This window comes from Actinia tenebrosa, unplaced genomic scaffold (genome assembly GCF_029948245.1).
Source record: "Actinia tenebrosa isolate PJP-AT-01 unplaced genomic scaffold, QUT_ActTen_1.0 PGA_scaffold4__44_contigs__length_22323623, whole genome shotgun sequence".
Lineage (NCBI taxonomy): Eukaryota > Metazoa > Cnidaria > Anthozoa > Actiniaria > Actiniidae > Actinia > Actinia tenebrosa.
The window spans coordinates 9,392,474-9,407,460 of NW_028292581.1; the positions used below are offsets into that span (position 1 = coordinate 9,392,474).

The 14,987-nt window shown below is 36.5% G+C and overlaps 3 protein-coding genes across 3 annotated transcripts; all 3 read left to right on the forward strand.

The window, feature by feature from the left end:
- Positions 1 to 1,588: 1,588 nt before the first annotated feature.
- On the forward strand, positions 1,589 to 9,094 carry LOC116296821 (uncharacterized). Its single transcript, XM_031704923.2, has 5 exons — positions 1,589 to 1,984; positions 3,421 to 3,714; positions 3,993 to 4,799; positions 5,553 to 6,176; positions 7,153 to 9,094. The coding sequence occupies exons 2-5, from the start codon at positions 3,450 to 3,452 to the stop codon at positions 7,692 to 7,694; spliced, it is 2,238 nt and encodes a 745-aa protein (XP_031560783.2). The 5' UTR covers positions 1,589 to 1,984; positions 3,421 to 3,449; the 3' UTR covers positions 7,695 to 9,094.
- A 10-nt stretch (positions 9,095 to 9,104) lies between these two features.
- LOC116296832 (caspase-2) lies at positions 9,105 to 10,888 on the forward strand. Its single transcript, XM_031704936.2, has 3 exons — positions 9,105 to 9,242; positions 9,993 to 10,304; positions 10,571 to 10,888. The coding sequence occupies exons 2-3, from the start codon at positions 10,037 to 10,039 to the stop codon at positions 10,597 to 10,599; spliced, it is 297 nt and encodes a 98-aa protein (XP_031560796.1). The 5' UTR covers positions 9,105 to 9,242; positions 9,993 to 10,036; the 3' UTR covers positions 10,600 to 10,888.
- Positions 10,889 to 11,856: 968 nt separating this feature from the next.
- LOC116296470 (uncharacterized) lies at positions 11,857 to 14,753 on the forward strand. Its single transcript, XM_031704494.2, has 3 exons — positions 11,857 to 11,917; positions 12,839 to 13,146; positions 14,101 to 14,753. The coding sequence occupies exons 2-3, from the start codon at positions 12,879 to 12,881 to the stop codon at positions 14,751 to 14,753; spliced, it is 921 nt and encodes a 306-aa protein (XP_031560354.2). The 5' UTR covers positions 11,857 to 11,917; positions 12,839 to 12,878.
- The last annotated feature ends 234 nt before the right edge of the window (positions 14,754 to 14,987 follow it).

A 14,987-nucleotide genomic window follows, 5' to 3' on the forward strand; every position in this document is an offset into this window, starting at 1 on the left:
AGTATTGAAGGAATATAAAACGGCTATGTACTGTGATATAAACACGCTAGAAGCTTTAGAGCACGAAGGAAGCCGGTTTCAGTGTGAAAACAAGCATAGCTGAGCTTTTCTTGCTTTGCAAGTGCAAGCGTGCTCTACAGCTCCCAGAGTGTTTATATCTGATCACAGTACATAGGCATAAGCAGCCGTTTTGTATTGCTTTTATAAAATATTTTGGGCTACTTTGCGCGAGCGTGTCTCTGTCCTCTGATATAAACACGCCATAGTAGCCCGCAGCCAATCATCACGCACACTGGTTAAATCTCAAATATTTTATAAGCGTATATAAAGACATCACATGGTTTAGACTGAAGCGCGTGTTGAACTTTTATAATACGGATACCGCAGAATATATGATGATTTTGCCCTAACCTAAATATATATGTCCCATTGAATTAATTTGATCATTTGGTCACTTGATATTCAATTTGTATTTGCTATCTGAACTATGTCCATAAATGTTGGGGGAAATACTTTCTACTTTACTGCCTCCTAATGGTTTAATCAGTTCAATCCGGTTTGTCGCTGAACGTATAAATCGTATTTGATTTATTCATGTTCTTTATCTTAAGTTAATCCGTTTCATTGTTTTCAGTTTTCATCCCGTTTTTGTCATTAACCAGCCGTTGATTTTTGTATAAAAAGCACAAAGTTGGAAATGAAATATTTTGAAAGTAAACTAACTTTTCAGAGTAGAACACGCAGGAAGAAAAGAAGGGGTCAAAAAGGTACACTAAGCACTCCATATTGGGTTTATCAAGTGCACCGTAAGTTACAATTAATGAAACGTATTTTACTCTATGATATACTATAAAAATCGTGCTCGTAAGCCCTCTTTCCCCCCGGTTATAAGCGCACCTCTGGTATCTCGGTTTTTTTGTTGGTTCAAATAAAAGATTGACTGGGAAGGTAACGGTAATAAAAAACGTTTCCTCAGTCTTTGTTATAGGTTATAAGCCTATCAAAACGAACCATTACGAATGCGTAAAACTGAGGCCGGGGCTTATAACCGGGATGTTACGGAATCACATGATAACGATGGAGAATCATGGACAACTCTATTACAGTTACCGACTTACACACAAACGACACGAAAACTAGAACTTTAGCCATATTAACTTACCATATATAGAACCGCAACGCATTGCCTTCAGAAAATTAGGTGTCATTTTATATAAACGTGTTGGTAAATTTGGAACTAATTTACCGAATTCTTGCAAACTTATTTAATTTTTGACCTAATTTTATAAAATCCCTACCGGAAGCCATTTGACCGCTGGTTCGGAAGTCATTGTTCATACCGACATCTTTCCGTTCCTTCTGCGCCTGCGTAAAGGTCATCTTTCTTTCGACATGCCACAGTAAAAAACATATCTATTTAAACGGCTTAGCTCTTTTGGGTCAAGATACTTCCGCCCTATTCTCAACAGGATAATAAGATATCAATGGAATTTAAACCATCTTTTCTTCTCTGACCTCAAGTTGCCATGACGATCGAAAGTTTGGTCTCAGTTGATGGATCATGATGACAGTCTTGTGCAAGTTTTTGTAATGAAGGCTGCACAGAACAATCAAAAAAGCTGACCTTTCGGGATCACTAGCCTGCGTTTGGCATTTGAATAAATCACTCCAACTTTTAAGTTTCGCTTGTTCAGCTGGTAGTGGGCACTGCTAAAATCTATCATTATACATCGTTAAAGCATTGGCTGTTACTTTGGATATCCTTCAGTATTAAGTTATTGGAGATAAGTATGGAAAAATTCAAGGCCACAGGAAGAAGGCTTTCGATATAAAAAGTCAAAACAGACGAGAACAAAATGCGTACTTGACTTCGTTTCTCTGTTATGACGAAGCCGGTCGCTAGCTTCAAGTACGATCCCACTACAGAGAAATTCCCGCGATTTTCTTGATGTTCCAATAACAAATTAAAGATTTCACTTTGAAGGTAAGATTAGTTTTGGAATTACCCTGGATGACTGGCTTATTTAGAATTTGGTCATCTTAGCTCATGTCCCCGTTTATACTTAACCTTCTAGTTTTGACAACAAGACAGGAATTCACTGAAAATTGTCGAATTTTTAATTCAAACGATTAAGCTCGATAAAAGGAATTACTATTAAAAAGAGCTTGTACATGATATAATGAAGTATCAGGCATAGTTAGTCTTTTAAGTAAAAACGAGGTCTCCTTGCATGAGTTTTCTAGGTTTTGATTGCCGATTGAAGAGAGCAAGAGTGTCAGTCTCTGAGTAAATACAAGACAAAACAGTTTGTTCGAAGATAACACATATGTAGTGTGTGAATCGAATTAATAACTTGTTTACAATACTAGTGTTTTAATTCGAGGTTTCTTAATTTGAATCAATTAACACTGTCTTGCTTGAAGCGTGTCCAGATACAATGAAGAGCTAAAGTAATCCAAATCAGTTGATTTTCTTACTTAAGTGTATTTTTCTTCGAACTTAATGTGTCTTCATCCTAAAATCAAGTTTAATTTAGATTTTATGTCTTCTAAAATACCTCAGTTATCCTTGACTTAAGGGTGTGATTATTATTGATACGTAAAATCAATTCATCGCTTTGTTTGACTTTCAATAAATTATTCAATAAATTATTCATTCTAACTGATAGAAAGCCGATAGCTGCAATCAACTACTGCGTTGAGAAGATTACGAGGTACAATCAATCGAAGCTACAGCATTATATATTTTGTCTACAATATCTAATTTTTCTGAATGCTTTATTCACTACCAACAGAATAAGACTCAATATAAGCTCTCATTGGTCGACGTATCACAAGCTTTCCAAAAATAAACTCTTTTGTAATTTTGGATGACATCATTCCAGGGAATATTTTATCGTACATCAATAGTATTTGTACCCATACTTTATCATGACCTTCGCCGCGTGTATTAACCAATCACAAATAGAAGTATTGTGCTTTTTGTGGTAATTTAAGTTTCATCATCATCGATCTTCTTTGTTAATTAACCAATATGGTATTTTAAATATGATAAAACAGTAATGATAGTAAAGGTTATTACGCCTAGTCTTATTTCACAGGTAACCCAAACTATAGCTGGGTTTATTTCTGGTCCTAAACTATGGCACAATTTACCTGACTCTTTACGTTTACAATCAAGCTTATTTAATTTAAATATGCAATATGTTTTAAAAGAATTTAAAGACATTTTGTTTCTAGCCTGCGAACCGGCCCACCGGAGAGGGGGGCTGGGGAGAGGGGGGCCCGTCCCCCTCATTTCCCACGCCAGAGAGTCGTTTTCGCAGGCTATTTTGTTTCGAGTTTTTTTATTGATAGATGGTACGTGTTTTTGCAAAAGTGGTATATCAGTTTATTCATGCATGTAACATGGGTTTTTAGTTTTTAGTTTATTCGTCAAATGCTAAAGAATGAACGACGAGCATCGTAACCTTCTTCGCCGTCATCATTTACTATTCCAAAAGGACCTAGAACCAAGAAAACTGCTAGCCCATTTAGTAACAGTACTGGACATTAGGGATGAAGACGAAATCAAGGCACAAGCAACAAGGGAACTACAGGTCGACAAAATGCTCGATATTCTTCCGAGAAGAGGGCCACAGGCGTTTAGAGTTTTCCTTGACGCTTTGGAGGCTGTGCAGCCGTTTTTAGCTGTTCCTTTAAGAGAAGAGGATGGTATGCTATTACTTTGAGTTCGTATTGCAATATTAGTTATTATTGAGTGTGTAATTGATCGTGAAAGGGAGTAGGTGGATGGGAAAAATATTTTGTCAATTCCCTTGGGAGCATGCTACTAGACCTCCTCTGGTTTCGTTTGGCATATGGTTACTTCACGGTGAGATTCGTCTAGCCTCGGTCGGTCCTCTTTTTTCCCCCTATCTGCCCCTGCGCTACACAGGTAGATATTGCTATGGATGTTTCACAATTGTACAAGTTACTATTTGTAATTTCAGAAATCGAGAAAAGATTGACTGAGACCAGAACAGAGCTAGGTCGTGCGCGGAGCCACAGTGCCAACCTACGAAATCAATTAAGCTGCGCGTCTTCTCAGTTGGATACAGAAAAGTCAAAGCATGGTAAAACTCGTAAAGAGCTTGACGAACTCAAGAGCATTCATCAAACACTGTTGTCTGAAATAAAAAAAGAAAGCCAAAAGCTGTTATCCAAAGTTACTGAGCTTGGGGTTTCAAACGAAACGCTGAAACAGGAGCTACAACAAGAGCAACTGCAAAAAACTAACTTGGAATCCAAAGTTCGTGATTTAGAAATATTTTTGGAGAATAAAAATAATGAGATTGCAAATGTTCGTGAAAAAGAGCTTTATATGAGAGTTGTTATGGAAAAGCATAAACAAGAGGGTTCAGATGCCAAAACCCCTTCAAGGAAACTGAGCCTAGAGGAAACGAAAAGACATTTCAGACGAGAAATATTAAGGAGAAGAGCTTATAGTGAGAAAAGTAGTTATGAAGAATCGATTGATAAAGAGCCACTTGAAAAGTTTGACGAGATCATCCAAGAAGAAGATATGTATGTACATGATGAAAAAATATTGGAAATTGTTCACGAGAGAGAAGCCATGCTCAAATGCTTTGATGAAAAATTGGAAGAGATGAATAATGAACTCACTCTTGTAAAATCTGAGAAGGATTTAGCAAAATTGGAGTGCACGCAACTCAGGGTCAAGCTATTGGCCTTGGAAGAAGAAGCAACACGAAGTGTAGAGGACAGAGCAACCTCGCCTATAACAAAATCAGGTGCAGGTAAATACGGTCAGCTTTATAATTTATTTATTCAAGTTTTATCTTACTGAGTGTGTACTTATCGTGTATTGTTTTTTTATAGAGTTATATTTATTGATTTGTTGTTGTTATACGTGTTGTTGTTGTGGTGGTGGTGGTAGTGGTGGTGGTGGTGGTAGTGGTGGTGGTGGTGGTGTTTGTGGTGGTGGTTGTTCTTGCTTTTGTTGTTGTGTTGAGTTTGTATTGCGTCAGCTGTTAGAGGGAAAGTAGAAGAAAAAAATTAGAATTAATAACATGAAGGGAAGAAGGATCAACTCGAAGCAGTAAAAATATGTCATACCGTATGATATAAAAGTAGGACACGCATAGAGATAAATTGTAGAAGCATAATCAAGAGTCTAATAAAGTCTGAAGGAACATCCCTGAAGGGATCCTTATCCCAATTCCCAGCCTCTATTAAAACCAAATCCCTTAGTAGTCCCAGCCTATATTTTGTTCAAATCTCAATCCCATTCCCATTCATGTTTTATTTGTTTAAATGTTTTTGTTTGTTTGTGAATCCTATTTCCAGTGCATAAATTTTTTTTCCCATCCCAAGGAAGGGGAATCCTAGTTATATTGTATCCCTTTAGAGCCCTCTTTGAAGGATGAAGATCCCGTACTCTGGTAGTACCTAGAAGTTGTTCTTCTTTCCTATTCATTTATGGCATATTTTAGGGTTTTACTTAATATAATACATAGACGAATAAATGTTTGTTATTTTTGTTTTGACAGATAACTTACAGTGTGGTGAATGCAAAACTAAGACAGCTGAATACGATACGCTACTGCTAAGGATGGAGAAAGAGATGGCCACTTATAAAGAAGAAATTCATAAAGTGACCTGTAGAACGAACGAGCTGACAGATAAGTTCGAAAGAGAAAAGAAATCCTTGGAAATAGAGATTGAGTCCCTCAAGAAACTCTACGACACAAGTAAAGAAGACTACAAGAACCTGCAAAATGAAATGGCAGAACAGCATTCGAAAGACATCAAGGATCAATGTGTGATAAAAACGGATTTGACAGCCCAGATAGAGATAGATAAATTGGTTATCACTCGCCTGAAAAGCGAACTGGATAAAGAAAGGGAATCAAGCAAAACATTTCAAAAAGACAATGACAAGTTCAAAAAGAAAATTAAAGCTGAAAAGAAACAGTTGAAACAACAACTCGAGCAGGAGTCAAAGATTAGCACTAGCAAGATGAAGGAGAAAGAAGCAGCGTTGATAGAATTGAGGGATTCAGAGAAAAGAAATCTCGAAGAAATTGCTAAAGTAAGGAAGATAACAAGTGAGCTGCAAAACAAATGTGATCAGCTGGGAGATGAACTGGAAAGGTGGAGGTCACTACCTGGAAGTAAGTGCACAGTTTTTGCAGAAAAATAGAGTTCAAAAACCGCCACCCGGTAGCTCAGTTGGTAAGGGCGTCGGTCTGTTGAGCTCCTGGAAATGGCGCTATATAAATTCATCCCTTTACCTTCCCGGATGATAGAATGAATGTATTGTTTTGGTACTGTATTTGTTGGTATTGAATTGTTTGGTTTGCATTACATGCATTAATAAAACAACGTTTTTAATCATCATGCATTTTAAAACAAAATGTAGCTGGAAGGCAAATTGGCCTTTCCGGAATAGTCCAGTTTCGAGTTCCAAGATACCGCTGTCTTTCTTGATTACAGACTCATTTACTCAGGCTTAGCCTCGCATTAGTGTCTAATTACTCGCAAATACCAACGGTAAAGTAAAGAATGCACAACTTCAACAATACAAACACTTTGTAACTTGACGGACTTTGACTGGAACACGTGAATATTCTACACAAAATCAAGGCTAAGCCTGAGCAAATGAGTCTGTAATCAAGAAACACAGCGGTAATTTGGAACTCGAAAAGGGTCTATTGATGGACTGGAAACAAGTATAAAACTATTATTCTAATTAAAAACAAGCCCAATCACAGGAAAGATCACCGGCACTAAAGTTATTCAGTTTATCGAGTTTTAGAATGTGTGGGCAAATACTGATCGATTAGCAGACTTTAAACAAATCATAAAAATAAGAGATAATGCATGGTTTTTGGGGACGCTGTACTCAAACCCCATAATTCTCTCTCATTTGCGTACTTTTAAAAGCTTGCCACTCAGTAGGTATTCATCCAAACATGCTCAAACTCGGTAATAGTTCTAATATTCATATGATCTTTTCTGTAATGGTCATCATTTCTTCAGTTAGATTAATATTTTCTCTCGGCCCCAGTCGCTTTCTCAATTCCGGAAAGGCTAATTGAAGCAAAAGAAACGTGATTTTTAGCATATTTTCCTCCCTTCTTTTTTAAGGGGTCTTCAACTTTAAAAAAGAGTTTGACCGCAATGGTGTTATCTACACTCTGGGGACAAATTTCAACACAACTCCATTCATTAATCCAGCAAGTAATAACAACTGTTCAATTATCGTGACCCGTTCTTCACAAGGTCATGGACACCCTTTGGATCTCTTGGATCTCAAAAAGGGATCGCTAAGTTGTACCAAAGACGAGGAGAATTCTTGGTGGCGAGTAGACTTGGGTGAAGATTACACCCCCTTTGTTACTCACTATACCCTACGTCATGGCCGGGACAATGGGCTGTCTGTAATAAGGAACTGGAATTTAGAAGGATCACGTGACGGAAGAACTTGGAAAATTCTCCGAAAGCACGAGAATGATCGAACTCTCAAAGAGCCGTTTCCTTACTTTATGGGTACATGGGCTGTGGAAGGGAAGATAGAAGCAATGCGTTTTTTCAGGATTCGACAAACTGGGAAAAACTCCTCTGGTAGATATGCGTTATGTTTGTCAGGATTTGAGATCTATGGGATCTTACTGTTCATGAAAGAATGAAAAACTTTTTATCGATCAATTTGGTAATATTGACCTATTCCTCAAATTATTAAAAGACAAGACCTCAATTTTGCTTTAGTTACGTCACGGCCATGGCCAGTTTGTCAAAACGGGTCCCACATGGAAAGGGATGACCATGTGCGATTACCCTTCAACGACACAAGCGACATACTGAGTTTGCTGGTCATAGCAAGGGGTTAATCATTTATGGTCTAGGGGCCGACTAACCTCTCCCTTAGGCTTCTGCCGAGCTTCCTGATCAGGCTGTAATTCTCCCGGGATAGCGGTGTTGGGGCCGAAATCTCCAGCGTAGCCGTAAGTCCATACGACGGTTCAGCACTCGATGTCTGGAAGTATGGTCCTGGTTAATTATAAACAATAACATAGATAACACTAAAAACAGAAAATGAACTTTTCAATAGATCGTGAACAATTTGAAAAGGATAAAAGCTATCCTAAGTGAGCTGTGCATGCGCACTATAGTGGTAGCCCGACCCTTAAAGTTTCTTTTTTAATATTAAGCATTTCCAATTTTAAGTCGGCAAACCAAAGCCAAAGCATCTTCAAGAATAGAATGACAAAGCTATATATATCTGTACTGACCTACGCGACCGACGTCGCTAGTTAATGTAAAACCAGGTTAAACCCTTAATAACAAACCCTAACTTATGAACATTATACAACCCCACCCCACTCCCAAAGTAAATGACCAAAATGGCAATCGTATCGTACCTATTGGGTACGAAATATTGATCCGTTTATTTTTTTTTGTTTTCATTAATTTGAGACAAATTAAGAGAGCAAATGAGAATCCATGGATCGAACCGAAAAGCCAATTAAGTAGACTAATACCTCATTCACACCAAGGCTTAAACATGTTTAAAAGTGGTTTAACTAAACAGGTTTGGAAAACTATCTACGAACACTGCACAATATTTGGTGAAATAATGCATGTAAACTATCCTTTGTCTTGCTCTGACAATATTTTAGAAAGTTTCATTATATTGTAGGTTTCTAGTTCCTCAATTTTTTTCCTAATGAAAACATAGCTTAACTAAACACGTTTAGGTGTGAATGGGCTATAAGGGTCCCCTCAGGATCTCAATAACCTATGTTTGTTTATGGCTTTCACACTGTCACAAATCACGATGGATTCCTATAACTTTTTATGAGAATTGGAAGAGTGAGTAGAAAGTAAAAGATGGGAATCCTCGATAAAGGTAAATATCAAGAGAGGGTCCCAGAAACAGGAGTCATGTTGGTGTCTATTGTCCAGGTTACCATGGTGAGGGAATTCTGGAGCTGTAAACATTGAGAGGATTATTCCTTCTGGCGTTTGTATTGGTATTTTCAGAGTACAATCAAATAATGATAAAATAAATAAACTGTATGAACTATGACGCAGTTTAGCTCACTTTCACTCGAATGATCAAACCTTTGACAAGCTTTCGTTAATATAATCAGAATAAATTTTAAATATTCAATTCTCCAAGTACTGAAAAAAATCGATATTCTTGGATTGACAAGTCATCGTAGCCAGATCAAGAGGTAAGTTGGTTTTTGGATTCTTTAGTTTAATAGGAAAACATATCTAGTCCAAATAAAAAATTTAAAGATTTAGGTCTCGCAAATGTATTCGAGTCGTTATTTTCTCCTTAAAGTCAATATTGATGAAGACTGCACATATATAAAGCATGCAAATCTATTTGAGGGATTGATAAAGTCTTTGTAAATCTTACCAAGCGTTTTTAGCTCATCCAATACTGTATCGAAATGTCTATGAACAGTTTTGATCGACTTATTTGGTTACTTTACTTACCAAAGAATAAGTCAATGAGTTTCAGGTTTTGCAGTCTATTGAATTACCCTTATAGTCCTCGGCAAGTTTGACATTTTATTCACAATATAAAATAAAAGTTAAAAGATGAACTAAGTAAACCCGTAAGCCAAGTGGGTTAAAGACATAATGAATCATTATTAGTAAGAAAGTAACAGAAACATTGTTGTAGAAGTATAGGAATAGGGACAGAGAAAGATTGATGGTGCCCTCTAAACAACAGATCATTCAACTTCCTGCTTTGGGAAAAAATTAATATAGATGGATATAAAGTTTCCGGAAGTGACGTCTATTGATAGCAACCTATAAATCACTGGGTATAAAGTTTCCTCGATAGGTTGTGACCTTACTTCTTACAGTGAGTTAGATGTCACTTCGTCGGCATTCCTTTTCTGCGTCTGTAATAATCAAGCTAGTGGAATAATTTCTGATTATTCTGCTTTTGTATTTCTTTTTTTAAGGAAAGATTTTGGTCTAGTGCCCGCCTCGCTTTTAGTCAAGAAACATGGATGACATCCATCGTAAAATTTTGCGAGAAAACTGGGCTCAATTGAGCAGAGACCTTGAACCTGTAAGATTGATAAGACATATGACAAGGGTACTGAGTCGAAAAGACGAAGAAGAAATTAAAGCACAATTTCTGACCAGGATAAGACGTGTGGATATATTTTTAGAAATTTTACCGAGAAAGGGAGGAAATGCGTTCCATTGCTTTATTGAAGCTTTGGAAAAGGAACAGCCACATCTAGCTGAAATCTTACAAAAGGATGAAGGTATGAGGTAACAGAATTTAAGTTATATACCTTTAATTTTCTCGACCTTGTGCATGATTTTAATAAAAACCCGTACAGTAGAATGTACTGAATAATATACTAGCGTACATTTGTTACAGGGCAAGTTAGGGCTGAAGAGGAACTGTAAATTATTTTAGTTTTCTCGGATCAATATCATGTAAGATTAAGTTCGATTCAACTTAATATTTCTTATGTTCAAAACACCTTGATTTCGTTACATAAGATATCAATATCTTTTTTTTCAGAGCGTGTCAACATAGCCAGTCTGATGTAACAGCATTTAACGAGGTCAAATATGAACTGCTGGAAAGGCAGAATATGAACACTGAAGCCCGGAAGGGAACATCTCAAAAGAATTCATAACAACACTGAACTCATTGCATAACCTCACATGAGTTAGCGGAATAAACTGTTTGTAATCTAATTACAGTACAAACAATATTTAAAATAATCTAATAAATCAAGAGAATATGAAGTACTTAATATTCTCTTGAATAAATACAATGCTTGAAATACGCTAATAAAAAAAATAATGATAAATAAATAAACCTGCTTTCCATGAATGCCGTGCTTAACTATTAGATTGAGGATTTTTTTTTAACTGTCGAAACTTACTTAGCGATTCCGCTTGACAAACTTCGTTATTTGGCAGTGCAGCCAAACTTATAACATCTTGGTTAGGTTTGTCGAACCGAGGTTTCGTGTTCGGCCGCAAGAAAGCTAAAACATTGTAACAACGCATTTTTGCTCCATCAATACAGGAGTTGACCTGTAGTTTTCAATAGTGGATGATCCAGGAATATTAAAAGAGGGGTGACTATTATAACAAAGGCGGCTTTACTACAAGTAATGCAAGGAAAAGGAAGGTAGCTTACTAAGGATAATTCAGAGGCAAACTTGAGCAAAAAGGAAGTGGCTAAAACCCTCACCACCCCTGGATCCGCCTGAGTTTGAGATTTCTGACGTAAGATCGAAAAACTAAGTGAATAAATTGAAACACAAAGACGAACGAAGGAGAAATGGAAGGAGGAACGGGTTTTCTTTTATCATTTCTTTCAGTAGTTACTTAACATGATTACCAGTTATCGTGATCCTTTAATTTATCCAAACCATTAGACTTTCGTCAATATTTTTTATACCCCTAAGTACCCTCACTTCTTCCCACAAGCTAAATGATGGCTAGTCCTCAGAAAACTCTTATCACTGTTATAAATTGTCTCAATTGTTGACTGTCCTGCAAAAATAAACGAAAGTTGTCTCGTAAACCTCGCAGTACTATTTATAACAGAAACTTTAGTTGTTTGTGGGACAACATTTTAAATTCCACTGGGAAAACTGCTGCAAAAAGGGATTAGATTGCTATCGTCTGAGTTAGAAAGAATTAGCTCTCGCTCTATTGTGACGATCCCCAGCCAGGGAGTCCGCTGTAACAAAAGATTGCTGTACAAACTGGAAATCCTTTGAGGCCAAAAGAAATCAAGAGGAGCGGGTCACTGAAACATGAGTACCTATGTTGGTATATATTGCCCAGGTTACCATGGTGAGAGAATCCGAAAACTGTAAGCACTGAGAAAATAAAAAGCAATTCAAAGGTAAGTTTAATTAGTTAAGGAAAATTTATTTCCCAAATGACCAAAAAAAAAACCGGTATCAAATGAATATAATTGCACTAAATTGCTATTTTCTCCTGGCCGTTAATGTCAATATTGTTGAAGCCTTTGCATAAGCATGTAAGTCTGTTCTTACTAAGTGTTATTAAACCACCCACAATATTGGAATCTTATATATAAGCAGTAACGATCATCTTAAATTGGTTAATTCCAAAGTCAATTTAGTTTTAAGAGACTTTGCAATTGATTTATATTCATTTCCTTTGCATACCCACCAAGCATGATACATATGTTTTACTCACATGAAATCAAAACTGAAAGATCACCAATTACAGTACCCCATAAGATTGTAAAAACCATCGCTAAAGTAATGTAGAAGTAGTAAGAATAGAAAGCAGTGAAATTATAGGAATTACGACAGAGTAAGACTGATTTTCCCCTCTAAGGTTCATTAATTTTCCTTTACCGGGAAAAATTAAAATTATTTTAAAAGGTATAAAATTTCCACGACGGTTGTGACCCTACTTCTTGTTCTATGTCTTTGTTGTCTACGACAGCGATAGTGGACTAATTTCAGCTAATTCTTTTTTGGATTTCCTTTCAAAGAACTAAAATTTGGACCCGGGATTCTCCGTCAAGAAATATGTATGATGTCCAGAGATCGAATGATTTGCCCTCTAAACATGAGTTTCGTTCAGCTTCCTGCTCCATATAAATCACTGGGTATAAAGTTTCCTCAAGAGAAAATGAACTAGTTCATATTCTCTTGGTTTCCTCGATAGATTGTGACCTAATTTCTTGCAGTGAATTAGATTTAACTTCTTCGAGGCGTTTTCTGCTTCTGAATAATCAAGCTAGTGGACTAATTTCTAAATTTTATGCTTTTGTACTTCTTTTCTAAAGGAAAGATTTTGGTCTAGTACCTGACTTTTAGTCAAGAAACATGGATGACATCCATCGTGACATTTTGCGAGAAAACTGGGCTAAATTGAGCAAAGACCTTGAACCTGTAAGATTGCTAAAACATATGACAAGGGTACTGAGTCGAGAAGACGAAGAAGAAATTAATGCACAATTTCTGACCAGGATAGAACGTGTGGATAAATTTTTAGCTACTTTACCGAAAAGGGGAGGAAAAGCTTTCCATTGCTTTCTTGAAGCTTTGGAAAAAGAACAGCCACATCTAGCTGAAATGTTACGAAGGGAAGAAGGTATGAATTTAACAAGTAGCAGAATTACAGCGCAAATCGTTGCATATCGCGACCAGCTGTTTCAAAACCCTGATTGGATTTTGGCCTTTTCTGAGCCGTCAATCATCTTGGGACTGTGATAAAAATGTAAAAGTGTGCATAAAGTATACTCTTATACAAATATCTAATGAGATGCAAATATATCAAATGAGATGTTAAACTTGAAAAGTAACTTATTTGGTTTTATTTATCTTCTAATGTATCACTGACATAAGCATTGTACAAATTTAAGTCAAGTTTCTTATGAAAAAAAGTTTCACACAAAATTTCCATCCGTTTAAGCATGTTTTACTTTCTGCGTCTTATTTGATATCTTGCATCTCATTAGATATTTGTATAAACCTATACTACAACCTTTCTGCAATCGAGTGTATACACTTATTTCAATAAAGTTAGTCACCTGAAGGGCTACAAAGCTGAGACCGACAAGGATTATGGGTAGATACAATTTACATGTTTTAACCGCTTGATAACTGTTAATGGACTTGAGATCTTCTACCAGTTACTAGTTAACCTTCTCTGAGTATCCTCAACTGCTGCAGTTTGTATCAAAAGCTTGACTTGTTGAATATAAAACATTTCCCCATGATTCTCAGCGATCACAGCTTTCTAGGTTTTTGATGACTAACTTTATTGAAATAAGTATATATATATATTTACCAAAAGTCCCTAAAACTTCGAAAATATAGCAATATCATATGTATCCCCTTTTTCCTATATATTACATCTTACCTGGGATTTTCAAGGAAAGACAATAGGAAAAAGGGGAATACATATAACTATTGCAAATAAAAAAGCGGAACTGACAAAATGGAATGTATATAGCTGACTAAAACAGACAATATATACATAAAATTAGGCTTGACGGCTAAATACTTAGCATGTTGTACAAACGAACTTTGCATTAAATTTCAGTTGTATCAAAGGAGCGTGTTAACAGTGCTACTCTGAGGCTAAAGCTTAGCGAAATCAAAGATGAACTACAAAACGAGAGAGCGAAGAATCAGACTATTGAAGCCGAGAACAAAGAGCTTAAACAAAAGTATGTAGAGCATTTAAACACATTACAACAGCAAATACTTGATACAGGGGAAAACCTAAAAAACCATTTTGAAGAAGAGCTTAAACAAAAGTATGTAGAGCATTCAAACACATTACAACAGCAAATACTTGATACAGAGGAAAACCTAAAAAACCATTTTGAAGAAGTTCTTGAGAAAAAAGCAAAATATATCGCGACAGATGTGCCGTTAGAGCAAGAGGCTTATCCTAATTCTCGCAAATCCAGCCTAAATAATGGAGAAATATCATGTGCACTGAGGCAGTTTCTACAGCAAAGTCACAGGAAAGAAGGCGAAAATGTAAATACGATTTTACACGATCCTGAGCAGAGAGAGAGTGCATTGGAATTAGAGTGCCAGAAGCTTCGAGAAGAACTTGAGTCATTGAAAAGCAAGGCTTCTATTCTGGCAAAAGACAGACCAAGATCGTCCAATCAACGAGCCGCAACCGAAGGCAAGTCACACCAACAACAGATATTAGGCATTGAAGTGAAAATGATAGCTTAAAATGAAAAAAATAATAATAAAATGATAAAGCAGCAGCAGCAGCAGCAGCAGCAGCAGCAGCAGCAGCAGCAGCAGCAGCAGCAGTAGTTGTAGTAGTAGTTGTTGTTTAATTGTAAAGGTAAGATTTTGATGAAAACAAGGTTCGAATTGAATATTGGAGACTGAAAAGGCAATATAGTGACTGAGTGGTTTTGACAAATTAGTTGATAAGTGGGCTGGTTGTTTTTTACTTTG